Here is a 26,493-nt window from a genome sequence, read left to right on the forward strand (position 1 = left end):
AGCCAAGCCGGCTGTGCTCAGGCCTCAGTCCCGTCCCCTGGCCCAGCCTCAGCTGGGGCTCCTGCCTTCGGGGAAGAGGTGGAGACACGGCTTTCCAGAAAGGGGGGCCAAGGTCATGCAGGTGACTGAGGACAGGGCCGCGGGCCTCCCCAGCTCTTCCCTGACTCTTTGCTGCTTCATTTCACCTCCCGCTGGCTCTTCGGGTATGTGGAAGTGGGCGGGTGCCACTACTTGCTGCTGCCTGTGGGCCGTGGGGCAGGAGACCCCGGGCTCCCTGCGGCCACCCCGGGTGCGTCAGGCCCCAGCTGTGACAAGGAGGCAGCACGTGCTCAGCTTTGCTGGGTGGGCAGAAGAAAGGGGCGCCCTTGGCCCCGCCCTTTCCAAGGCGGCTTCCTGAAGCCCGCACCCAGATGGCATCGCGACAGAGCCTTCGGGAATGCCAGCTCACGGGGGAGGAGTGCGCCGTGCGCCCCGAGACCCTGCAGCGCCAACACGGGCCTGTTGCTGGCGGGCCGAGGGCTCTCAGGAGGGCTGCCAGGCCCCTCCGCCCCGGCCGGGGAGCTCAGCCACAGCCGGCCTGGGGGAGAGATCCAGGGCTGGGGCGATGGAACCGATGTCGGGGACGAGGCATGCTGGAGAAGGCAGGCAGGCGCCGTCTGGGGCTTCGAGCACCCCGAGCTGGGCTCCTGGAGGTGAGGGTGAGGGGCAGGTGGGTCTCAGAAAGCTCCCAGCTGATGCGCCTGCAGGCCCACAACCAAGGAGCCCGAAGCTGGGGAGGAGGGCCCTGGCCCTCACCGTCCCCACCCCCGGGGCCGCCGCGTTGACCTCAGCTTCCCTGCTTCTCCACTGCTCCCCTGGGAGAGGATGAACGCACGTCCCCAGATGCGGGACCAACCGACCTCTGGGCCCTGGCACCCGGCCTGCCATGACGTCTTTTTCCATCAAACCATTAACCGTCCTGTTTCACAATCTCCACAGTTTGGGTATCAAATCAGGCCAGTGTCAGAACATATAAGGTCAGAAGCAGATGACACTCAGCAGATCCCGGCCTGAGCGGAAGGACAGGCAGACGGAGTTCATCCGGTGGCCGGGCCTCCCTGCTCTGCGCTTTCACCCCCGCCTCCCACAGGAGACGCGGCCGCACCCCCTTCCCCACAGCCCGGGAAACCCAGAACCGTCCAGGCAGATGGGACTTCTCCGTCTGGGGAGCTGTGCGCACACGGAAGGGGGCAGGGCGGGCTCGTGATGGGAGATGAGGATGGGGTGTGCTCTGGTGGGCAGGGGAGGCTGGGTGGGGGGATCCTAGCAGACGTCCCTTCGTAATGCTATCTTTACCCCAGCGCTCACCCTGCCCACCCCAAGCCCGGTGACAGGGTCTCCCAGGACCCATCCACTCATCAGTCATCCAGGTGGTGGTCCTCTTCCGAGCACACTCAGAGTCCCCTGTGGGAGGGGTCCGGGAGCCAAGGCACAGCACAGCAGCCCACGCCCCAGGCATCTCTGGAGGTCACCTTTCTCCCCAGGCGGCATACAGGACTTAAGCCCTGGACACGTATGCGCAGGGTGCCCTGCAGGACACGCTCGGGACAGGCCTTAGGTCTGCGAGCCCCCTTCTGCTCCTTGTCTTAGAAATGGAGACCGCACTTTGTTCAAAACACGCTCCTCTGGGGTAGCAGGGAAGGTGAGTTGACCCTCACTGCCAGGGCAGGGGAGGCAGCCTAGGTCAATGGCAGGAAGGCCAAACTAACATGTCCTGATATTTCCAATCCTACTTGTGTTGAGCCATTTCCAGGGTTTTGATATTATAAATGATGCTGCTATAAGAACTTTTGTACGCTGAGCCTTACTTCTTTTTTGACTAATTTCTTAAAGAATTCTTGCATGTGGGCTTGCTACAACACATGCCATGAACATTCTGTGGTTCTTGATAGGTATGGCCCAGTCGCCCTTTTAAAGAATTTCACTAATTTACATTACCAGCAACATATGGGAAAATATGTATTTCCATATAGGTTCCTGAGTATTGAGTTTGTAGAGACTATTTTTGCAGGTTTAAATGAGATTTCCTTTTTGGTTTCAATTTGCCCATCTTTAGCTCTTAGTAGGATTGAGCTGTTCCCCCTCAGTTGTTTGCAATTTGCTTTTTCTCAGACGCAGATTATCTGACCTTAACCTTTGCTATTTACACTTGAGTCATCGGGTATATTTTTTTCTTTTTCTTTTTTTTTTTTTTTTTTGCAATACGCAAGCCTCTCACCGTTGTGGCCCCTCCCGTTGCGGAGCACAGGCTCCAGACGCGCAGGCCCAACGGTCATGGCTCACGGGCCCAGCCGCTCCGCGGCATGTGGGATCTTCCCGGACCAGGGCACGAACCCGTGTCCCCTGCATCGGCAGGCAGACTCTCAACAACTGCGCCACCAGGGAAGCCCCCACTGGGGGTATTTTTAATTTGCTTTTACAAATTCTTGACTATGGTAGAGATTAGCTCTCTGTCATTTTGTTCTAAATATTTTCTCTTCATGTTTCATTTGTGTTTATTCTGGTGATGTTTATTTTCTATGTTTTAGTTAGTTATTCGGTTAAACACATGTGCCCCTACTCTCTCCTCAGAGCTCTGTGATTTTGGCAGGGTCCTATCTGTTCCACAAATTCAGTTGAGTCACGTGGCCACACATTATGTTCTGTTTCTATTTAGTTGTTCTGTATTTTGAAATAATGTTTATCTTCTTAACACAGTGGGTAGTTACATTAGGCATGAATTAAAGTTTATATCCTTCCTATCTCGATTATCCTAACATAATTTGTTAAATAGTTTTTCCTACCTCAGTCGTTCGGTTCTTCTTAGTTTAACACATTTAATACCTTCTTGTAGAGTCTATTTCAGTTAATTAGAGTCTATTTCAGTTAATTTTTACCTATGTTTTGGGGGCATATTCCACCACTTAAATTATCATGGCTTTATGATATTTTCTACAATTTAGAAGAGCTCCTCTGAGACTAGTGTGTTCATTTTTGTTATATTTCACATTGTGTTGTGCTCTCTTTGATATATTTTCCACCTATTTTTCTGTAACAACTGGAGAACCATTTTGCCAAATTCCATAAAAAGTCCTATTGAGATCCTAATTGAGACGGCCAGTATCAATCAGTCAACTCAGGAAGCATCATCTGTTTGCAAGAGTCCTTCCCATGGGGAGGCCTGAAGCCCCCCAGGCGTCCTGAGGATTGGCAGCTGGCCTAGTTGGATTGACCACTTGTTACCTTTGGGTGCTGTCTTTTAGCAATTAGTACAAAAAACAAGTGTGGGGAAAAAAAAGTGTGGAGCTCCGATAGGACCCATCTGGGCACGAATCCTGCTGATTCTTTCACTGCTTAAACTCTCTGGGGGCCTCTGTTTTCTCCCCAGTGAAAATAGTATAATCGCATTTTCTTTTTCTTTATTTTTTTGGCTGCGCCGCGCGGCACGCGGGATCTCAGTTCCCGGACCAGGGATGGAACCGGCCCATCCCTGCAATGGAAGCGCGGAGTCCTAACCACTGGACCTCCGGGGAAGTCCCATAATGGCATTTTCTTGATTGACAGTTCCTGATTTCCCTCTGTTCGAGTTTCCTTAATCAGGTTTTAGGATTAGACTCCTATTGGCCTAATGGAATATATGTGTTTAGCTGACGATTGGGGTCAAGGGTAGGAAATAATGTGCCCCGAGAACTATTCGTTCCTCGGAAGTTTGAATGAATTCATCATCGAAGCCATCAGCTCTGGATGGTTTGGGGAATTCCTTTCTCCAGTTTCTTCCTCCACTATTGATTAATTTTGGCTGTTTCTTATTTCCTATTTGTATTTCAGATGTATTTATTTGGGCCATATCCTCCAGATTTCTCACTAAAACACAAGGATGCGTAGTATCCCCTTAAATGTTTACTATCCTCTATATCCAAGTTTTGTTTTATCTTCTTGTTTCTCTCCCCCTTTTTCCCTTTGAGTAGATGCCACCTCACTCATCAAAGGGAAAATCAGGAGGCCCACTTTCTCATTAATTGTGCCCATTTATATAGTCTTTAGAGAATAGGCTAGGTTTTACATAACAATGTCTTTTTTAAATTTTTGGCATTAACTCAGCATCCACTCTCGCCTCTTTTAAAAAATACGTACTTCTTTCCTCAGATATCATTTAGATGCTTAGTTCATCATTTTTTCTCACTTTTTAAAACATAATAAAGGCATTTAAACCTGTGATGTTTCTTCCTAAGGACCTCCTTCATCACTTTCTGTAGATTTTGATATGTCCGTTTTTCCATCCTTTTTTCTTAATAGACAGGTATTATCTTCTTAACATTCTTCTTCAGACAGCTTTTTCTTTTCTTTTTCTTTTTATAAAAATTTTTATTGGATTATAGTTGATTTACAAGGTTGTGTTAGTTTCAGGCGTACAGCAAAGTGAATCAGTTATACATATATCCACTCTTTTTTAGATTCTTTTCCCATATAGGTCATTACAAAGTACTGAGTAGAGTTCCCTGTGCTGTACAGTAAGTCCTTATTAATTATCCATTTTATATATAGTAGTGTGTAAATGTCAGTCCCAATCTCCCAGCTTATCCCTCCCCCCTCTTTCCCTCCTGGTAACCATAAGTTTGTTTTCTACATCTGTGACTCTATTTCTGTTTTGTAAATAAGCTCATTTGTGTCATTTTTTTAGATTCCACATATAAGCAATGTCATATGATATTTGTCTGTCTGACTTACTTCACTCGGTGTGACAATCTCTAGGTCCATCCATGTTGCTGCAAATGGCATCATTTCATTCTTTTTTATGGCTGAGTAATGTTGCATTGCATATATATAGCACATCTTCTTTATCCACTCTTCTGTCGATGGACATTTAGGTTGCTTCCATGTCTTGGCTATTGTATAAAGTGCTGCAATGAACACTGGGGTGCATGTATCTTTTCAAATTATAGTTTTTCCAGATATAAGCCCAGAAGTGGGATTGCTGGATTACATGGTAATTCTATATTTAGTTTTTTAAGGAAACTCCATACTGTTCTTCATAATGGTTGTATCAATTTACATTCCCGCCAACAGTGCAGGAGGGTTCCCTTTTCTCCACACCCTTTCCAGCATTTATTGTTTGTAGATTTTTTGATGATGGCCATTCTGACCTGTGTGAGGTGATACCTCATTGCAGTTTTGATCTGCATTTCTCTAATGATTAGTGATGTTGAGCATCCTTTCATGTGCTTTTTGGCCATCTGTGCGTCTTCTTTGGAGAAATGTCTGTTTAGATCTTCTGCCCATTTTTTGATTGGGTTGTTTGTTTGTTTTTTTTGATATTGAGCTGAATGAGCTCTTTGTATACTTTGGAGATTAAACCCTTGTTGGTCCTTTCATTTGGAAATATTTTCTCCCATTGTGAGGGTTGTCTTTTTGTTTTGTTTACAGCTTTTTCTTTAGGCAAGTGTATTTTCTTTCTTTTATTTTTTGAATTTTATTTTATTTATTTTTTATACAGCAGGTTCTTATTAGTTATCTATTTCATACATATTAGTGTATACATGTCAATCCCAATCTCCCAATTCATCCCACCACCACCCCACCACCACTTTCCCCCCTTGGTGTCCATACATTTGTTCTCTGCATTTGTGTCTCTATTTCTAGGCAAGTGTATTTTAATTCTCATATTTTTTATTTCTATTTGGTTCTTGATCTCTTCTTGATGCAGTGAGAGAACATAGCTCAAATCATTTCTGCTCTTGTATTTTTACTGAGATTTTCTTTGAGATCTGGTATATGATGACCTTCTGTGAACATACCATGAATACTCAAAAATGAAGCGTATTCTTTTCATTCTGTTTAATTCCCACCAAAACAATCATTAATTCTGCGTTGTTGTGTTATCCAGCCCTTTGTGTGTTTCTGAATTTTTTTATATGCTTGATGATGATTCGATTCTTCCATTCTAATCATATTGTTATTGTTTCTATTTTATTTTTCTAGTGGGTCTTATGTCTATATTTCGCTCTGTTTTTATAACATTGAGATTCCATGTTATTATGCGCCTGTTGTCAACCATGAAATATCATTATATGTCTCCTCATCATACTTAATAGTTTTTGCTTTAATGATCTTTGGCTTCATATTAACATCAAAACCCTAGTATTTCAACTGCTTGAAGTTTACCAGTAGCTCTTCTCAGGCTTCCAGTCTAATTCTGTTTTTATTATCTCACTTGCAGACAGCTTATTGCTGACTTTTATTTTTTCCATCTGGAGAGTGACAAGCCTTGAAGCAAAGAAAATTACATCATATTTGTCCTTTTTGTTCTATTTTCAGGCACTCCATTTTTTGTTGCTGATTTTTTCCTCTTCTCCCTATTGTTGAAACATGATGTATTTTCTTTTACCTTTTAAATGAGGTGGAAATATTGGCAAGCTACTTTTCACTCAACCAGCCATGAAATGTGAAACACAGATGTTCTTATTCCTGTATTGATTTTCTTACATTATCAAACAACATACTTTGGCTTCTACTTGATGAAAGAGCAGGAGTCTCTGGGGTTTTGGCTTCCTCCATATCTGTCTGTCTATCTGTCCATCTATCTGTCTATCCATCTATCTACTTATCTATCTACCCCTCTATCCATCTATCCCTCTATCTACTTATCTGTATCCATCTACCTACCTACCTATCCTATCTATCTATCTATCTATCTATCTACCTCTGTCTACCTACCTACCTGACTATCTATCCATCCTTCGGTCCATCTATCTGTCTGTCTACCTATCTCTTCCTCTCTGCCTCTCCTCATAGATTTCAGCTAATGTTCTAAAACCTACTTCTTTGTCTCTGCCCTCTCTTTCGGTTTTTTTTGTGCTCTTTGTTGCTCTGAGTTTTATCAGTAATAACTGTTGATCTGACAGGGCTCTTGGTTACTTATCTGTGCAAATAGACTGTTAACTCAAACATGTCATTATTGTTAACATCATCATTCCCTTTCACATACCTCTTTTCAATTCAGGCAACTATTTGAAGTAGATCCTAGAAATAAGCCATGTAATTAGTACATTCTCAGACCTCAGAAATTTCCAAGGAGCTTTTCGCTGGCTTTGTACTCGAGTGAGAGCTTGACAGGATAATAAACCTATGATGAACAGCCTTGTTTTCTGAAGTTCATGTAGCTGTTGTCCCATTGTCTCTGGGTTTTCATTATGTTATCAGAGAAGGCAGAAGAGATTTTGGTTTGTCTTTTAAATATGAAGTCCTTTTTTCTTTTTTTTTTTTTTTTTTGTTTGCGGTTCGCGCGCCTCTCACTGCTGTGGCCTCTCCCGTTGTGGAGCACAGGCTCCGGACGCGCAGGCTCAGCGGCCATGGCTCACGGGCCCAGCCGCTCCGCGGCATGTGGGATCTTCCCGGACCGGGGCACGAACCCGTGTCCCCTGCATCGGCAGGCGGACTCTCAACCACTACGCCACCAGGGAAGCCCTGAACTCCTTTTTTCGGGCGTGGTTGCTCATGGGTTGCTAGAACTATGGGACCAGGAAGAGATGGCAGAGGCGTAGGGCAGGCACGCAGGACGTGTGCCTGGAGCCTTCATGGCTGTGTCAGGGCTGCCTGGGGGCAGCTCTCAAGACACATGTCCTCATACCCTGGCAGCCAGGACCACTGGGGCCATGAGTCGATGGGCAGCACCAGTGCCTGACACGCCCTCTCCAGTTGGTCCCAGAGCAGGTGGGGGAGTTTTGAGACCTCTTCCCAGAAGCCAGGGCGGTCCACAAGGTCCCTGTGACACTTATTTCCATGTGTCTTCATCCTCCTGGTGCTCTGGGGCTGCTCATGGTCCAGGCTTGTGTCCCAGCGTGATTTGGGGTCACGAAGAAGCCCCTGAGGATGACTGGGAGCTTTGCCCTTGCTCGGGGTGACAGTGGCTTGCCCTCCTGCACGGGCACGTGTTCCTGGGGAGGTGGGACAGAGTGTCCCCAGGCCAGGGGGCCAGGGGTGGCCTGCTCCTACCCTGCTTGGTTATGGTTCTTCTCCTTTAAAAAGTCAGGTGAGAGCACCCTGGTGCCGTGAAGGGGTTCAGAACCAGATATTTAAGTCGGCTCAGCAGCTATTGGCTGAGGACTGAGCAGCAGCGGGGGACTCGGGGGGCAGGCTCCCTTTCCTGGAGCCACAGCCCTGGGGGTTTAGGCTTCGGGACCTGGACACCTCCTCCCAGCACCCTGGCTGCTGGGGAGCCCCTCACGCTCCCTCGGGGTGAACCCCAGCAGTAGGAAGGGATGGCCCCAGCTCCAACACCCCACTGGGTGTCAAGGCCGCCCTGCAGGAACCTGGTGAGAGGTCACCCTGCCAGCCGGCATGGCCTTCTGCCCAGGGCGAGGATAGGACAAGAAGCTGTCAGGGTACAGAGAAGCCACAGCCACTGTCTCCTGTCCTGGTGGCACAGTGACCTGGCCTGGGATAGTGCCACCCTGCCCGGAGGTCATCTTCATGGGGCCCTGGGGGATTCAGGCTGCCGTGCTGTGCCAGCGTGACCACTGATGCTACCATGCGTGCTTTCCTGGAAGCAGCCCAGGGTGGGGCATTTCTTTGTGTTCCCCTCCCGCCAGCCTGGCATCTGCACACCTGACCAGACAGACGGGCCGTTTCATGTTTCCTGACAGCGTGTCCCATGCCAGGCCCATGCAGAGTTCCACATGAATATCCCACCTGCTGGCAGGTCTCAGTGGCTCCATCGAGTTAGGAGAGGCCACGCTCCCTTCCTTCCCCCCCCACCCCCGCAATGCCCATTCGGGGCCGGACTGGGAGACAAACGGTGCCTGCCCTCAGGGGGCTTTCCTTCAGAGACAGAGGCTCCTCCACAGCTGTGAGGTCAGGGGTGGCCAGGTACCCGTGTGCGGGGCATGGTGGGCACCTCAGTGGGGGCTTCTTAGCCTCATGACTGCCTCCTACTTGGGGAGGAGGGGAGACTCACACCCCCTTGCTGTGAGCCCGGGACCACTGTATCCATTTTAAAGGTGGAAGCACCGAGGCTCAGTACTCAAAGGCCACCACTGGTCGCTGTTCCGTGGTGTAGAATGTTCCACAGCCCTTGCCCGACACTCAGTATTGCCCTGAGCTCCGAGCAAGGGGAGGTGGGGCAGGAGGGGCACAGAGGGAAGGGGGCCACCTGGACAGAGGCAGCGAGCTAGTGGGATGTGTGGGTGGGTCCTTCAAGGCTTTGGGAAGCTCTCGGGGGTCCCAGGAGAATCCAGTGCATCAGGGAGACGAAGGGCCTCTTGGGCAGGGCAGGCAGAGAGCAGTGCTCCACACGGCCCTGGGGGCAGGGCCGAGGGGGGACTGGAGCAGAAAGCCCTGCCCTCCAGCCGCCAGCGTTGCTTCACAAGGATAATGTCCCCGGGGTGTTAGTATCCAAATATAGCGCCCGGCTGTCCTGCCTAATGCAGGCACCCGGACACGTGTGTTCACCCCTGTCCTGGTGAGGGTGGGAGCCCTGAGGCCCTGGCAGGCCCGGGTGCGGCTGGCCGGTGACTTCACCTTGCTAGACCCGGGTGTCCGCCCAGGGGTCCCAGGAGATCCCAGGGTTGCAGCGGGTCAGGGGGGTCACGTGTGGCCGGGCCCACAGTGGGCATAGCCCCCAGCGTTCTCAGAGCCCAGGGCAGGATCACTGCGGGCTCAGCCTCGCCCCACCTGCCAGGCCTCGGAGGACACCCACTGAATTTCAAAACTGCGGCTTCGTCTCCACGAGCCTGGAGCCTGGTTCCTGTGGCGGCCTGTTCTCTGAGGAGGCATCGTGCCCCGCCGTCCGTGGAGAGCCTGGCTTGGCAGCTCCTAGGCTGTGCCTGGTGCCTGAGCAAGCTGCGTGCGGAGCCAGGGATGGATTTAGAGACCTCTCACTTCCTGCCGGCCTAAGCAGAGGTGCCCAGATTCCTTCCTGCCCGGAGCGGGGCCCACAGAACAGGCGCAGCGGAGGAGGCCGAGGAGGCCAGGATGCCCCCTCCCCAGGAGGGGCTTCAGCGGGGAGCAGGGGACAGCGGCCTACGTGGGGGAGCCACGCAGAGCCGAGGCAGGCCCCGGGGCCACCACCTCTCTGCCACCTGGGGCCCGTCACTCGGCCCCACCCCCCAGCTCCCGGTCTGTAAGTGGGGGAGCAGCTGTGAGGGGTCTCCACGTAAATAGCCGTAGTGTGTCCTGTCCTCTGGACGGCAGAGGGCCAGGCCTTCCGCTGTCACGGGGGTGTGGCATGTTGCCATCAGGGGTAACGGCCGGCTGTGGGGAGTATGTGGGCTGCGTACCCCAGCCTGAGCGGGTCCCCGTTCTGCATGCCCACAGCTCCCTCTTATTTCCAGGCGTCCATCGCCCGGGGGGTGAGAACTGGGCCTGTCCTGTCCCAGGGCCCAGCGTGCACGTGTTCCCAGCAGGAGCCCAGAACCCCCTGTGGATGTCCGACCAGCCCCACAACTGCAGTAGGGCGTCTGGAGATGCGGAAGGGTGAGCTCCACCCGCCCCGTCTGGGCACCTGCCTCGCTCGGTCTCTGCAGCCTTGGGTCCCTAGGACCTGATCTCCCAGCCCGGTGCCCGGCAGCCCCTTCGCCCCCTCTGGGCCTTCCTGCTCCTCCTCCGCGGGTGCGTCTCGCAGGCTGGGCCCGGCTGAGGACGCCTGGGGGCCAGCAAGGAGCTGGTGCTCTGTCTGCAGACCCTGGAGAGGGAACAGGCGCCGTGGCCTGAGCAGGGCCAAGCTCAGGACACCAGGGCTGGGTCACGAGCTGCCCCGTGCGGTGGCAAAGCTCTGGGTTATCACCAAACTCTGTTGAAATCTTCCAGAAACATAGGAAAACACTGGCGTCCTCAGTTGAAGGCAGTTGCCTTGGTTGGGCGCTTCTCCCTACGGGGGTCGGGGAGTGGGGACCACTCCCACATGCATTGGTTCCCTGGCCTCCATCTCAGCCCTGGGCTGTCTGCCCAGATGGAGATACCACAGCTCAGAGACCCTGAGTCTCTTGCCCAAGGACACACAGCAGCTTCACAGGGCAGCTAGCCAAGGTAGAGGCTGAAATCCAGCTTGTGCTCCTCTGCCCAAGCCACGCGCCCTGCCTGGAGGAGGGGGCACCCTTCCCACTCCACACAGGGCCCCACACGGCCCCTCCCACAGCCCAGCCCCCATGTGACTGCCCTCACTGCTTCCAGGTGGCCCCGCCTACGGGTCTGGATGCTGAGCTGAAGAATCTGCTCAGGGCATTCCCCTGCTCCTTCCCCAAGATGCGCCTCCAGCATATGGCATCTGAGGGTCCGGTTGTGTGGCTGCCATGGGAACACTGACAGCTCTGAATGTAGGGGCTGCAGCCTGTGCTTCTGAGAGGTGTGTGTAGTGGGGGCCTTGGACTCCCCACGGCAGACCCCATATCCAGGCAGGAACCCCAGATGCCCCCAGGGCTCCTCTGCCCACATTGGGGCCCCAGGGCAGCCTAGGCTGGAAGGGACGGTGACCCCCAACACCCCCTCCCTCCCAGCCCAGGCTCGGGGAACAAGGGCTCCGAGTGGCTCCTGGAGTTGCAGACACATCATCCGTTGACCATCGTGCACTGAGCCTTACGGTGCGCCTGTCCCGGGGCCCGGAGTACAGCAGGGAGCTGAGCTCTGCCCTCCCTGAGGTCTCAGTCTGGGGAGGACGGACAGCAAGGGGGCAGCTGCAGTGCGAGCAGAGGGATGGGCGAGAACGGGCGGGGGTGGGGGGAGCCGCGGGGCGCAGAGGTGACGTTCAGGAGGGGGATCCCCAAAGTACTGGGCTGGAGGTTGGAAAACAGGGTGTCCGCAGGCGGGGGTGGGAGGACTGGGGCAGCAGCCGAGTGGACTCTCCCGCCTCCCTGCTGTAGAAGCAGGGCTGGGAGAACCACACCCCTCCGGAAGAGGAGGCGTGAAATCCCATCCGGCCTGAGGGTCAGGGAGCAGGTCATTCCTAAGCGGGCCCTGAGAAGCAGCCAGAAACAAGACCGTGTGAGAGGAGACAGGCTCGGACTCCTCTGTGTCTGCAGGGGGGGGGGGGGCTGGGGGGGGCAGGTGGAGAAGAATCGGTTCTAGGGGAAATGAGGACTGGGGTGAAGTGCCTTTGGGAGCCCTGGGTTCCCGAGGCCCCTCAGGGCCTGTCTGTACTGCGTGAGGGGGGACCCCTCTGTGCAGCAGCTCCCAAACTCCACTGACACATTTTCCTTGGTGGAACGTCTCAGGGGTGGGGCAGCCAGGCTGGCTCCAGGCCAGGAGAAGAGAGACTGAAAGAGCGAAAGACAGAAGGGGTGAAGCCAAAGGCCCTGGGTGGGCGGGGACATGGCGAGGATGGGGCCAAAGAGAGCTTGTTCAACAGTGGGGTCCCACCGTCTTCCCCGACCACCGTGCTTCCACCATTGTTCAGCTGACGGTGCCTCCAGGTGGGCTGGGGGTGTTTCCGGGGGGATTGTCATCTCCTACCCAGCGGAGAAAAAACCAGCCCTTTTCCATTTGTCTTCCTCTTCTTGCCTTGGAAACTCCCCTCCAAGGTTCTTTTTTCTCCGCTTTATTCGTATCGTTCATTTTCTGAGAGGATGGCGTCAGCCCACCTCGCTCAGCAAGTGCCCGCAGTCGGGGTGGTACAGTTAGCCAGGGAGCTGGTCACGAAGATGGGAGATGGCATTTACCTCCGCCATTCAGCAGGCTTTGTATGAAGCCTGTAGTGTTTTGTTCATTTACTGATCCAAGAGTCTTAGTGGACACCTCCTAGTGTGGGCTCACCAATGCCGTCATTCCTGGACAGGGATGGAGATGGCAATTCCCAGTGCTCCCAGGGAAAACGGGATGGCCCAGATGCCAGGAGTCCCTGTTCTACGACATAGTCAGAACCTTGGAAACATTCCTCTGCAAGTGTGAGTTTGCACACTGTGGTCACACTGATTTCAAAACGTTCCTGGCGAGGTGTTGTCCTGTAGGTCAGCCCTGGGCTGGCAGAAATGCATGACGACTCCTGTCACTTGGTCTCGTTGCACTTTCCCAGCTCGATGGGACCTCTCTGATCTGCCTGGTTTAGGAAGGGCTTCATTGTACAGACCCCCACTTCAAGTCCCAGAGGTGCAAGTGAGCTCCAGGTGCAGCGCCGGCTTGGGTCCTGCCGGCCCAGCACGCGTTCCCGGACGACACCAGGGTTGGAAGTGAAATGTTTTGAATCAAACCATTAACAGAACTTCCTTATATGCTCCCCACAGCGTCAAGAAAAGCAAAAGATGCCCTGTCCTGCACTGCCTCCGGGCAGCTCCCATGTGCCCACCGTGGGTTGTGGGAAAAGTACCCCACGTGGGCTTGGTTACCCACCCTGAAGGCCACTGGACCCTCCTGTCTGTGGTCAGAGGCCCTTTGCAGAGATGAGCTGGCGGGCAGGCTCGCTCCAAGCCTGACATAGGCCAGGCCCCTCTGTGGCTTTCTGTCACCAGAGGAAGTAGCCCGATGGGCGGGCAGCCCCTCCCCACTTGGGAAGGGCTCTGCGGTGACTATTTATGAAGCCTTGGCTGGGAGCCCTGACACCAAAGGTGGAAACCACAAGGGAGAAGACAGACCTGGCCACCTAAAAATTAAATAAATGGATTCCTGACTGTGACGAAAATGCCTCAGTAGCAAATGTGGTGTTTGCTATTGGCTTGAGAGAGATTTTTTTTTTATCACATTAAGAAGAACTTCTTTATGCTTTACAAGGTTGGGTTTTTTAAAAATCAGAAACGAATATTCAGTTTTATCAAATGCCTTCTCAACGTGTATTGAAATGATTATATGTTATTTTCCTTTGACAAATCGAAGTGTGATTTTATCGTAATAGCATTAAAGCATTCCTGAAATAAACCTACTTTATTCTATTGTATATGGCTAGCTTAAAATTGCTAGCCGTTTAAATAAGACTTCTATGTCTATTTATAAGTGAAAGTGAACATCTGTTGCTTGTTCCTGAGTGTTCTGAGGCACATGGGCAGGCCATCGTAAGAGGTTTGGGATCAGGATTTTGTTAACTTTTTCAAAGAACTGGGAAGCTTGACATCTTTTTCTGTGATCTTAAGAATTTTTTTTAGCATCTTTATTGGAGTATAGTTGCTTTACAATGTTAGTTTCTGCTTTATAACAAAGTGAATCACCTATACATATACATATATCCCCATATCTCCTCCCTCTTGCGTCTCCCTCCCTCCCACCCTCTCTATCCCACCCCTCCAGGTGGTCACAAAGCACTGACCTGATCTCCCTGTGCTATGCAGCTGCTTCCCACTAGCTATCTATTTTACGTTTGGTAGTGTATATATGTCCATGCCTCTCTCTCACTTCATCCCAGCTTACCCTTCCCCCTCCCTGTGTCCTCAAGTCCATTCTCTACGTCTGGGTCTTTATTCCTTTCCTGCCCCTAGGTGTGATCTTAAGAATTTGAAAGAACTACCTGGGCCTAGCACCTTTTGTGAAAGTAATTCTTTAACAACTTTTTCTGTTTTTTCTTCTCAGATTTTCTACTTTTTAAATCAAGACTTGATAATTTATTGTTTCCCCAAAAAGCATCCCAATTCATCAAGGATTTTCCAATTTTTTGTTTGTTTGTTTGTTTTTTGCGGTACGAGTGCCTCTCCCTGTTGTGGCCTCTCCCGTTGCGGAGCACAGCCTCCGGACGCACAGGCTCAGCGGCCATGGCTCACGGGCCCAGCCGCATGTGGGATCTTCCCGGACCAAGGCATGAACCTGTGTCCCCTGCATCGGCAGGCAGACTCTCAACCACTGCGCCACCAGGGAAGCCCTCCAATTTTTAACATACATGTTTTGCATGTTAATCTCATACTTTTTCTAATCTTTTATCTGAGGTTTTGTACAGTGGTGTTTTCTCTGCTTTTTTTCTGGATTAGACTATCCAGAAATGTGATTTCATTGTAGCTATTTTTCTAAAGAATCAACTGTCGAATTTACTTTTTCATTTTTATGTTTTTAAAAATATCAATAAATATTAGTTTTTAATAATTATTAATGCATTTAAATTATTTGCCCTTTGGAGAGATTTATTTTGTTGTTCTTTTTTTAAATGTCTTGATTTGGATTCTTCATTTATTTTCATTTTGGTTAGTAATAAGATAATTTACAGCTGCAGATTTTTCTCAGAATTCAGTTTTGCCTATATTTCACTGATTTTCACATGCAGTATTGTCATCATTTTTTCTTAACAGCCTATCATTGAATTTTTAAATCTTTGTTTCACCCTAAAATTATATGAGTGATCTTCTGTTTCTAGGGATTCCATTTTTTAAAATTTATCCTTTTCTTACTAATTTCCAGTTTCTAATATTATAGTCAAAGAATACTGACTTAAAATCTCCACTTTGAGAATTTGTCAAGTTTTTCTTTGAGCCTAAATAGGATCCAGGGACTTTTGAAAAGATTGTTGATTCTCTGTAGGATAGGAACTTCATCATAGAGTCACTGAGTCAGGCTTACTAACTTTATTTTTCATTTTTATACTAGTTTCTATTCACCTAACCTGAAGATGTTGTTGAGTCCGTCGCCATTACTCACAGCGCGATTACTCACAGCGGTAGGCTGTCTGCGTCCTATGAAGCTACGACAACACCCTCCTCAGTGTGAAACACCCCCTCTTCCCATTCACTGTCTTCTGCGCTGGAATGTGCTGTGTTTGCTAAGACCACCACTCCTGCTGTCCTACTCACACCTCCAGGCAGATCTGTCTCATTCTCTCCCTTCTGCCTTTTGTTTCTCTTGCCTTTGAGATGACTGCTGTGAACAGGATGAGTGGGGCTTTTTTTCCTCCACTCTCTCTGCCCTCATGGTGTTTGCAGTCAAGTTGTTGAGACCAACAGTGAGTGAATAATCAAGAGTTAAGGTACAGGTACAAAGTAAGACACCACTATGATGGAAAACCCCACTTTGCCGGGGATCCAAATGAGGTTGAAGCATAAAAAAACACCTGTTTCAGGAGGTGACATTTGAGGTCGACAGAGGTCGACCTTTAAAGATGGGGTTAAGAGACTTACAAGTAGAAAGTGAAGCTTGTGCAAAGGTCCTGAGGCAGAAGTATTAGTCAGGGTGACCAGTGAAAGGGAGAGGGTACAGTTGAGAGTGGAGAGGTGAGGGCCACCTGAGGGCTTTTGAATCCAGCACAGGTGCAGCAGGAAGCATTGAAAGCCTGAAGCAAGGGTGAGTCTGTGTGGACAGTGGGCTGGGGGAGGCGGAAGGCAGAGGCCAGGGCTGTGGCCCCAAGAGCCAATGGTGAATGGAGCCCAGGGCTTCAGAGAGGAGGAAAGCAGGGGAGGGGTTGATGGCTGCCCTGACTAAGCTGGCTTGGGGGAGGAGAAGGGGTGCAGAGATGCCCAGGCCCCGGCCCATGCTCAGTGCAGAGAAGTGGAAGCTGGTATTAGAAATGTGGTTGTAATAACCCACCAAGGCTAGTCACTCTGCCTACTCCTGGTCACAGTGACAGGGCTGGAGGAGGGGAGGGGACCCCCGGAAATGGGGGGATCCATGGCAACTCAGAGGGGGCAAGACTTCCCAGGCATGAGAGATGGGGCTGGGGTGGGGGGCATCCCGAGAGTCAGGTGTGGACGCCCATTGTGCACTGGACCAAGGCTTCAGATGGGGGTGGGGATGTCACGGGTGTCGGATGTTGCAGTCTGGGCGGAGGAGGGAAGGAGCGAGGGCTGCAGAGCGCCAACGCCCCTCACCTGGCGGGAAGGAGGGGGCAGATGCGCCGGGCTGCAGATGGGGGAGAAGGCTCGAGAGCCAGGGGGGAGGGAGGGAGCGGCGAGCGGGGTGCTGACGGCGAGGGGCGAGGTGAGGCGGAGGAGGGAGGGTCCCTAGGAAAGGGATCAGGGGAGGAGGGAACCAGGGAGCGGAGGTCCCCGGGAAGGGGGCGCCATCTGGTAGCCTCGCCCTTCCTGCAAGGAGGCCGGGAGGCCGGGCCGCTCCAGGGAGCCAAGTGTCCTTGGGCGCCTGGGGCGGGGAGCCGGCGGGGATGGGTGCGAAAGGGGGTCCTGCCCTCGGAGCCCACCCCTGCGGCCCCCCACCTACCCTCAGGGCCCTCCCTGCCCCCAGGTCCGGACGCCCCTCGGGACTGGGCGTCTAATCCCTGCAGCATCCGTGCGGGGACGGCAGGGAGGTCCGTCCCACCCCGGAGGCAACCCAGACCCGGGAGGAGGCGAGTGATGGAGGGAAGCCGCCGGCCCGCCCAGGCCGTGGGGACATTCGGGGAGTGACCGGACATCCGGAGTTCTGCAGCCTTGAAGGTGTGCGAGGGCCCGCTGGCGGCTGAGCCACCCAACTGCCGCATTATGTCGCTTGGAGGGGCCCAGCCCCCAGCACTGCCGCCCGGAGCAGGGCTGCCAGCCAGGTGCCCCCTAGGAGGGGGGTCCCAGAGCGCCTTCCACTGGAGTGGCCGGGCGAGAACTCCTTGTGCTGGAAGCAGAGGGTGGGAGAGAGGGTGTCCCCACAGTGGGGACGCTGCCCTGCCTGGGACGGGGCTTACCCCACGCAACTCGAGCAGAGGTAGGTGGGTGGAGGGAAGAAAGGCGGCGCGCTGGCTGCCGGCTCAGCAGGGCCGGGGTCTGCAGGACTGGGCTCCCCAGGCCGGGGAGGCGGGCAGGGGCCACCGCAGCCCTCTGAGCCCTGGGCGGCGCCAGACGTGGAGGAGCCACGCCTCCAGCAAGGTGCAACCCTCCGGGCAGCCGGGGCTGCGGCCTCCAGCAAGCCCCTGTCAGCCCGTCTCCCACCCAGTCCTCCCAGCTGCTTGGGAGTTAGAGCAGCACACGTGTCCCCTGCGCCGAAGGCCCCCCGCTGCCCCAGAAATGAGGAAATGTGCGCCCCACGGCTGCGGATTCAGGGACCTCGATGTCCAGTTTTCTGCAGGGCTTTTCCTCAGTGAGCTGTCTAAAAATATAATTATAAAAATAATGTATGCTCGCTGCGGAAAACTTGGAAAATGCCCCCGAAAGCGGAGATGGGAGAATAAAAGGCCTTCATGTCACTACCCTCTAGTGGTGACAACTCCTCCTAACGTTCTGAGGTCTTCCCCTCCTACATGGACCATTTCATGCTGAAACCACATTGTTTGTATAATTTGGTCTCAACTGCTTTTTCTTTTGTTCATCGTTGTAACGTAAATATTTTCCTCCTCCTAAATACCATTTTAATAGCTACATAGCCGAGGCTCTTATAAGCAATTTTTTCCTATTGTTTGCTCTTTTTCATAATTATAAATCTGTAATGTTCATTTTCTTACATTATTTTTGTCTACATTTCATGTTATTAACTTAGGATATTCCCAGAAATGGAGTTACTGGCTCAAAGGCTGTCTGTGATTTTGAAGTTGTCGATACATAACTGCCAAACTGCTTTTCAGAAAAATTTTACCAGTTTATCTTCTACTAGCAGTGATGCAAGCACCTGCCTCATTTCACCATACCTTCACCAGCACTGAGTATTCTCATTTTTTTAAATTACCTTGTTCTTTTATTATTATTATTATATTTATTTATTTATTTTGGCTATGCCAGGTTTTAGTTGCGACATGCGCACTCTTAGTTGTGGCATGCATGTGGGGTCCATTTCCCAGACCAGGGATGGAAACCGGGCCCCCTGCCTTGGGAGTGCAGAGTCTTACCCAATAGACCACCAGGGAAGTCCTGAGTATTCTCCATTTGAAAATGGATTCTATTTGGATGTTTGCTTCTTTTTTCCTTAAAAGTGAGGTTAGACATTTTTCTCAGCTGCTTATTAGTCAGGCTCCCCAGGCCGGCTTCAAATGGGCCCTGTTCACCTTCACCTGCCCCGGCTGCCAGGGTGCCGAGGGTGCCACCTCCCCTCCTCCCAGCAGGTATTTAAAGCTGCTGGAAGCCACCAGGTTGTGAATTGTCCTGGGTTGATGGAAGCAAATACTGGTCCAGAGAAAGTGAACCAGAATAGTGGTTGCTCCTCAGATATTCTGAGGTCTTAGACACACATTGCCTGGTCAACATTCACTCGAGTTTATGGAATAAGAAATGGACCCTTAAGGGGCCACACACCAACTGTCAGGAAGCTGTCCACTTACTGGGCACCTGTTATACATCAGGCCCTTGACCTTGTTTAACTTGATCTGCCCAGTAACCCTGTCAGGTGGGTACCTGTCTCTTCATTGAATATAAAGAGACCAAGGTTTGGATGGGTGAGATGCGGCCCTTGGGATCACTCAGCATAAGAGGTGGAGCTGGATTTGAACCCAGTTCTGCGGGGCACCAGGGCCCAGAGTCACATACTCTATGTCAGGGCCAGACAGGGCTAGTTGGTGTCCCCAGAGCAGACGACTCCCCTGTGGGCATCAGTGGGCACCTTCTTGTCAAACAAGTAAAACAACCATGAAGCACGGTACCAGAAGCCTTGACTTGGGACCCAGACATATTGGGAACTACTCCCACCACAGTGTTCAGGAACATTCCAAGCAAAGTTCACTTAGGGGCCCAGAATAGAAAGTCCTGGCCAAAAAAAAGGATAATCATTCCATTACATGAGAACTGAAAATAGAGGGTGAAAGCAAGCATAGTTTTTCATGATTATTTTGGCCCCTTCAGTCAGTACAATGTTCTTTTGAACAGAAGAATGTCTGTACTCTGGAGGAAATTCTTTTATCACATCCTTGCTGACAGGGCTCACAATATTTATTGAAAGTTTCAGCTGTTACTTCGGTATAAATAAACAGGATGAAGTGGGCAGCCGACTGCATATTAGGGATATTTTTAGACAGGGAGGGCTTTGCAGACTGGAAGGATATTTCAAGGAGAGAGTGCCTCGTCCCAGAATAGCCCACCACCGGCTCAGCCTCATCGTGGCCTCAGCGTGGGGTCCCTGGTGTCACAGGTCCCTGGGTCAGGGGTCCTTCCCATCCTGGCTGGCCAGCCCGGAGGTGGCAACACCTCCTTCTAGGGACATCCCAGCTTCACTCCTCAGAGCATAGGGAACAACATTTAGGACTGACTGTGTCACTGCGTCTGCAGAACACCTAAAACCACACGTTGATTCAGTGGGTCTGAGGTGGGGAAAAAGACGACCATTCAAGCTAGTGTTAGTAACATGCAGCCCTGTGGTTGATGGACGACCGGCTCAAAAGTCTGGACTTTGGTTTTTAATAATCCCTGACACACTTGCACTTACCTTGTGACAGGCCCTTGACGTGTGCTAATTCATTTTTTTCACAATGAGACCCAGTCTGTCCTGACTTTCCGTGGCTTTTTCCACTTCTGTTTTCTACATGGAACCTGAGTCCTCGTTCACTTAGGAAAACCACGCACCCCTGTGGGCACGGGTCCTGCACACCCTCCACTGCCTCTGCCCACTCCCTCCCCCGTTGTGCCCCATCCACTTAGCTGCTCACATGGACTGAGGGAGGCCCTGTGTGCCCTGTGCACTTGGGGTCATAATCCAGAGGGCAGCCAGGGCAGAAAAAACAGCGAGCTAGCGATTGAGATACCGTATGGTAGGTGCTGGAGGGGCCCCACACTTTTCCTTTCAACAGCCTTTCAGTACCTCTCTGAGCAGTTCCTCAACGTTAACTTACGGCTTCTGTTCCACGTACTCACTTCCTGGATAAAATAAGGAAAAGTATATTTTATATATCTTCATGTCTACTGTTTAGGGAGCTCTTCATTTCTTTGTATGGGTCCAAAATTCCTTCTGTTATATTCCTTTGACTTAAGAACTTTCTTTAACATTTCATGAAGCACAGGTCTGGTGGCAATGAATTCTATAAGGATTTTTTTCTGAAAAGGTCTTTATTGCAAGCTCATATTCGAAAGATGTTTTTGCTGAGTAGAGGATTCTGGGCAGACAGGGGTTTGGGGCCCCACCCCCTAGTACTTGAAAAATGCCACACATTGTCTTCCAGCTTGCATAGTCTCAGTAAGAAGTCTGCTGTAGTTCACATCACCCATTCCCTGTAGGTGTCTTTCTTCCTGAATGACTCCAAGACTTTTTTCTTGGATTTTTTTCATCATCTTTGTTTTTCAGCAGTTTGACTTTAATGTCTAGGTGGCTGTTTGTTTGTTGTTGCTGTTGCTTTGTTTTTTTTATCCTGTTTTTTTTTGGGGGGTGGGGGGTTCTCTGGCCTTCTTGGATTTGTGATTTTTCATCTCACTATTTTTGGAAAAGTCTCAGCTATTATCTCTTAAATATTCCTTCTCCTTTTGGAACTCAAATTACATGCTGGAGTTGACATCACTGACAGTGCTGTTAATTTACCACAGCTCTTGGATGCTCTATGTTTTTCTTTTTGTTTCAGTTTGGGTAATTCTACTGACCACCTTCACATTCGCTAATTCTCTCCTCAGATGTCAAGTCTGATGACGAGCTCATCAAAGATGGACTCTCTGATACTGTGGGGTTCCCCCCACCCCCCAGCATTTCTCTTTGACTTTCTTACAGTTTCCATGCTGAAATTCTCTGTCTGTTCATGCATATTTTCTACCTTCTCAACCAGTCCCTTTATCATATTAATATTTTTTAAGTCCCTGTACGATAGTTACCATATCTGGGTCATCTCTGAATCTGCTTCTGTTGATTGCTTTATCTTTTGACAATGGGTCTCCATGTTTTAATTTTTAATTTATTTAGTTTATTTAATTTATTTATTTTTGGCTGCGTTGGGTCTTCACTGCTGCATGCAGGCTTTCTCTAGTTGCGGCGAGTGGGGGTACTACTCTTCATTGCAGTGCGCAGCCTTCTCACTGCGGTGGCTTCTCTTGTTGCGGAGCATGGGCTCTAGGTGTGCAGGCTTCAGTAGTTGTGGCACACGGGCTCAGTAGTTGTGGCTTGCAGGCTCCAGAGTGCAGGCTCAGTAGCTGTAGTGCATGGGCCCAGTTGCTCCATGGCATGTGAGATCTTCCCAGACTAGGGCTTGAACCCATGTCCCCTGCACCGGCAGGCGGATTCTTAACCACTGCGCCACCAGGGAAGCCCCTAATGTTTTATTGAATGTTGAACTTGCATGTGTAGAATAGAAGAAATTGAGATAAATAGTATTTACATCTGGAAATGAGTAAGCCTCTTGTGTCAGGCTGTTAGTGTGGGATTTAAGTCAATCTTGTGAGGAGTTGAGCTGGGTTTGGGATTTGTTGTTGCTGTGGTTTCCTTCAGAGCACCACAGGCCTCAAATACCTCTGGCAATGGGTTACCACTGCCTTGTGCTCAGGGTGGGGCTAGAGAATTTTCCTTCTGGTGGTGTGTCCCACCCTGCATGCCTGTGCCACAGAGTGGGTCTCTCTCCACCTCCCTGTGGCAGATTGCTGTTGCTTGTCTATACCAGGTTTGTACTGGGAGAGAGGGAGGGGTTCCCTCTCTCCTGGTCCAGCTTCAGCTTAGAAAGCCACCGTGCCCTCGACCTCAGGATTCCTGCTTCTCCTCCCTGTGGCAGCCAGACTCTGCCCTGTATCTGTGGGGTCCTGGTGGGAGATTCCTGCCACTCCCCCAGTGGTAGGAGACCTCAGTTCGGTATCTTGCAGGCTCATAGGTCCAGGATGGCTACCTGCTGCTCTCCCAAGGGAAAAGAGTCTTTCACCCATCCTTCTCCCAGGCACAGTGTGCCTTCTTGTGCCCTGGAGCTAACAGGCTGTGCCGTCCCTCCCTCAAGTCAAGGCTTTGCTTCCTGGAGAGAAGGGTCTGGGAAAATAGGAAGGGCTTCAGGCCTGTTCAGCTGAAGCCACTGATCATCAAGATCAGCTGCTCATCCTCCAGGGGCCCAAGCCTGTTGCTGCTTCTGTGAGAAGAGTTGGGAAACGTGTGGTGTTTGTGCCTGGCCCCAAACAGCAGCCGATCCCCTGCCTGCTCCTAACCTTTCTCACGAGCACCCCCTGGAGCCTCATGGGAGAGAGCAGAGAGTCATGGAACCCCGCTCACCGCATCTGGGGCCCCAGAAATTCCAGAACGACCCTCCAGCCCATGCTAAACCCTGGGCAGTTCAGCTATTATGTAGCTGGTACAGCAGCTGCATCTTTCTCCTCCTTGAAACTCAGGTTACTTTGCTGCCTTGCAGTCTCAGCTCTCTGATGGACTCCAGAAAATGTATGATTTTGTAGTTTCTTCAGCTTTTTTTGTTGTTCATATGGGATCAACACTCTGTGTTGCTTTCTCCATCCTGAGCAGAAGTGACACTTTCTGGAAACTACTGAATACATTTTAATTTCCCCCAACACTGAATCTTCATTTTTTAAAAAACAGGGGCTTCCTTGGTGGCGCAGTGGTTAAGAATCCACCTGTCAATGCCGGGGACACGGGTTCGAGCCCTGGTCTGGAAAGATCTCACATTGCTGTGGAGCACTAAGCCTGTGTGCCACAAATACTGAGACCACGTGCCACAACTACTAAGCCCGTATGCCACAACTACTGAGCCTGTGCACCTAGAGCCCGCAAGCCACAACTGCTGAGCCCACATGCCACAACTACTGAAGCCCGTGCGCCTAGAGCCTGTGCTCTGCAACAAGAGAAGCCACCACAGTGAGATGCCCACACACTGCAACAAAGAGTAGCCCCCACTCGCCGCAACTAGAGAAAGCCCGCAGGCAGCAACGAAGACCTAATGCGGCCAAAAATAAATAAATAAGTTTTTTAAAAATAAATAAAATTAAATTAAAAAACAGTTTACTCAAAAAATTAAACACAGACTTATGATATGATCCAGCAATTCCACTTCTGGATATATAGCCAAAAGAATTGAAAGCCAAGACTCGAGTAGATAATTGCACACTCATGTTCATAGCAGCAGCATTTGTCACAATAGCTAAAACATGGAAGCAACCTGAACGTCTGTCTATGAATGGATAAACAAAATGAAGTATGTACGAGCAATGGAATATTATTCAGCCTTAAAAAGGAAGGAAGTTCTGCCCCAGGCTACAACGTGGATGAACCTGGAGGACATTATGTTCAGTGAAATAAGCCAATCACAAAAGGACAAATATTGTAGAGCCAACTTATATGAGGTGCGTGGAGTAGTCAGATTTCATAGAGACAGAAGGCAGATGGGAGTTGCCAGGGACTGGAGGGAGAAAAGGGGGTGAGAGTTCAATGGGGACAGAGTTTCTGTTTGGGAATGAAATAGTTCTGGAGATGGATGGTGGTGACGGTTGCACGACAATGGAAATGTACTTAATGCCACTGCACTGTACAGGTAAAAATGGTTGAAATGGTAAATTTTATGTTCTTCATATTTTACCACAATTTTTTAATAAAAAATTTCCTGGTTCTTGCCATGTGCCAGGTTCTCTTCTGGGTACTGGGATTACGGAGGTGAACAAAACAGACCAAATCCCTGACCTCGTGGCGTTTACACTCAATAAGCAAAATAAATCTGTCACCCGCCACAGTGAAGGGTGACAGTGCTGTGGGAAACTCCTCAGCAAGCGTGGGAAGATGAGGGGTGGGAGGTCAAGGGAGGCATGGGAGGCCTCACAGTGAGTCCTGTGGACACCTGGGGGGCTTTCAGGCTGGGGGGCGTCTGCTCGGGGGGATGCAGACAGCAAGGGGCTCAAGAGGCTGCAGATCTGCCCACCCCTGAGGGCTCGCTGTCCCAGGCTGCCTTCTGAAGACGCCTGGCTGGTCCGCCTTCTCGTTTGCCCTTGGTGTGGCATCCCAGCTCCTGGAATCCCTTAGCCCCAGCTTGCCTTCTGGGGTGTGAGCACGTGCAGGACATCTAGGGAGCCCGCGCAGGACCTGTGTCTCTCAAGCCAGGGCCACCGCCTCAGGGCCTGGACTTTGGGGGAGCTCGCCCCAGTGGGGAGTGGGGTGGGGAGCCTCTGGCTGGAGTCCCACCTTGATCCCCTGCCCACCAGGGACTGACGACCTGCTTCTCCATCTGCAGGAGCTATGAAGAACTCTCGGACTGCACCAGGCAAGTGGCGCAAAAGCTGGACCTCTTCTGGCCAAACGCGGCGGTGGACGCGTTCTTCCTCACCATCCACCGGCGCTACTTCAGAAACTGCCCGGCCTCAGGCAGGGCCTTGCAGGACCCGCCCAGCAGCGTCCTCTGCCCCTTCATCGCGGTGCCCATCCTGGTGACCCTGCTCGTGACGGCACTGGTGGTCTGGAGGAGCAGGCACCTAGAGGGCATCGTGTAGGCTGCGGGCTCCCGCGCCCAGCGGGGGAGGGGGAGGCTGCCGGGTAGGCCAGAGGGTGGGCGTGGGGGCCGAGCCTGGCCAAGGCTTCTGGGACTCCAGCAGCAGAGCAGACCCCCGGTCCCCTCTTCTTCTACCCAAGAAGAGCTCACAGCAGGATCCTGGTGTGGTCGCGGCACAGGCATTGACCTAGAAGCCACCCTAGCAAGGGCAGCCCAGGTGCTGGGAGGGAGCAGGGCGTAGCCGTCAGCGTTTCTGGGGAGGGTTCTGAGCTGTCTCCCCAGGTGTTTATGAACCACCCCCTGGCTCGATCATGGATGAGTAGTTTGTGATTAAAGGATGTCCTTGAACTTGGGAAGCGTCATTCTTTCTGGATGTGGACCCTCGGGAGTAGACGGATGGGAGACACTCTAGCCCCTTTGGATTTTGTCTTTCTCTGACAGGAGGCGCCCTCGCAGGTACCTTTATGGGGGACGATGATGGTGAGGCCCCTTGGGGGCTGAGCGCTGTGCGTGCGCTGAAGCTGCTCCCCGGGATTCTGAGGCCCCGGCCCCTTCCCTGCCACTCTGTCTAGAACTGGTGGCTCAATGGGCTGCGACTGGCAGATAGGAGGAGGCCAGGTCTGTGCAGTTTTTACTGAGGCCCCTCCCCCAAGATGCCTCGCCAGCCCCCGGTCCAGGCACCCACCTCCATTCTGTCCCCCAGGGTTTCAGCGGCTATTTCCTCTGCACCCATCCAGGCTGCTGCTGCGCCCCATTCACCATGCTTCCCAAGCTCCAGCTTCCAGAAGGTTCTGGATCTCCAAAGGGAGCTCCCTGCACCATCCCTCCCAGATGTCTCCTGAGCTCAGACCCCCCCCTCTGAGGTCCCTACAGCCCCCAACTGGCTGCGGCGCCTCCGGCCCAGGACCTGTCCCTCCTCAGGCCCACTGCCCTCCGCATCGGTCTCCCCTCCTCCCAGCTGGACAGCCACCCAGACACGGGGCCAAGGCCACGGCCCCCGAGCTTTTCAACATTAGCTGAATCCGCGCTGGGGCTGAACGGGCCGGACCACCGCAAGGGCGCCCCAGTGGCTACGGGCCCGGGGCTGGACCTCGCCGGCCCGAGAGCCCCGACCATCTCCCTGGGCAGCCCCGTTCAGGGACGACGGGCCATAGCTCGGGGCGTCCCGCGTCCATACTCCGGACCCCGGGGCGGGCTGGCCCGGCTCCTCGGCCTCCCCACGGCGCGGACTCGGCGCCAGAGCAGCTGCCCCCCAAGGACGCGGACGCGGACGCCTCAGGGGGCGTAGATCCTCCTCCTGGAAAGGGGCCGGCAGAGGGGCGGCCGGGAGCAGGCGGGGCCGGCAGCAGGCGCCGCGGTCGGGGCGG

At 51.9% G+C, this 26,493-nt stretch overlaps 1 protein-coding gene across 1 annotated transcript in view; it reads left to right on the top strand.

Annotated features, from left to right (window-relative positions):
• RAMP1 (receptor activity modifying protein 1) overlaps positions 1 to 25,474 on the top strand; it is a 51,088-nt gene extending 25,614 nt beyond the window's left edge. The window contains exon 3 of the mRNA XM_081241847.1: positions 24,872 to 25,474. Within this exon, the coding sequence (XP_081097973.1) occupies positions 24,872 to 25,127 (256 nt within the window). The 3' untranslated portion in view covers positions 25,128 to 25,474. The remainder of the gene's footprint in view (positions 1 to 24,871) is intronic.
• The last annotated feature ends 1,019 nt before the right edge of the window (positions 25,475 to 26,493 follow it).

The sequence above is a fragment of the Mesoplodon bidens genome (genome assembly GCF_964165515.1).
Source record: "Mesoplodon bidens genome assembly, chromosome: 8".
NCBI lineage: Eukaryota > Metazoa > Chordata > Mammalia > Artiodactyla > Ziphiidae > Mesoplodon > Mesoplodon bidens.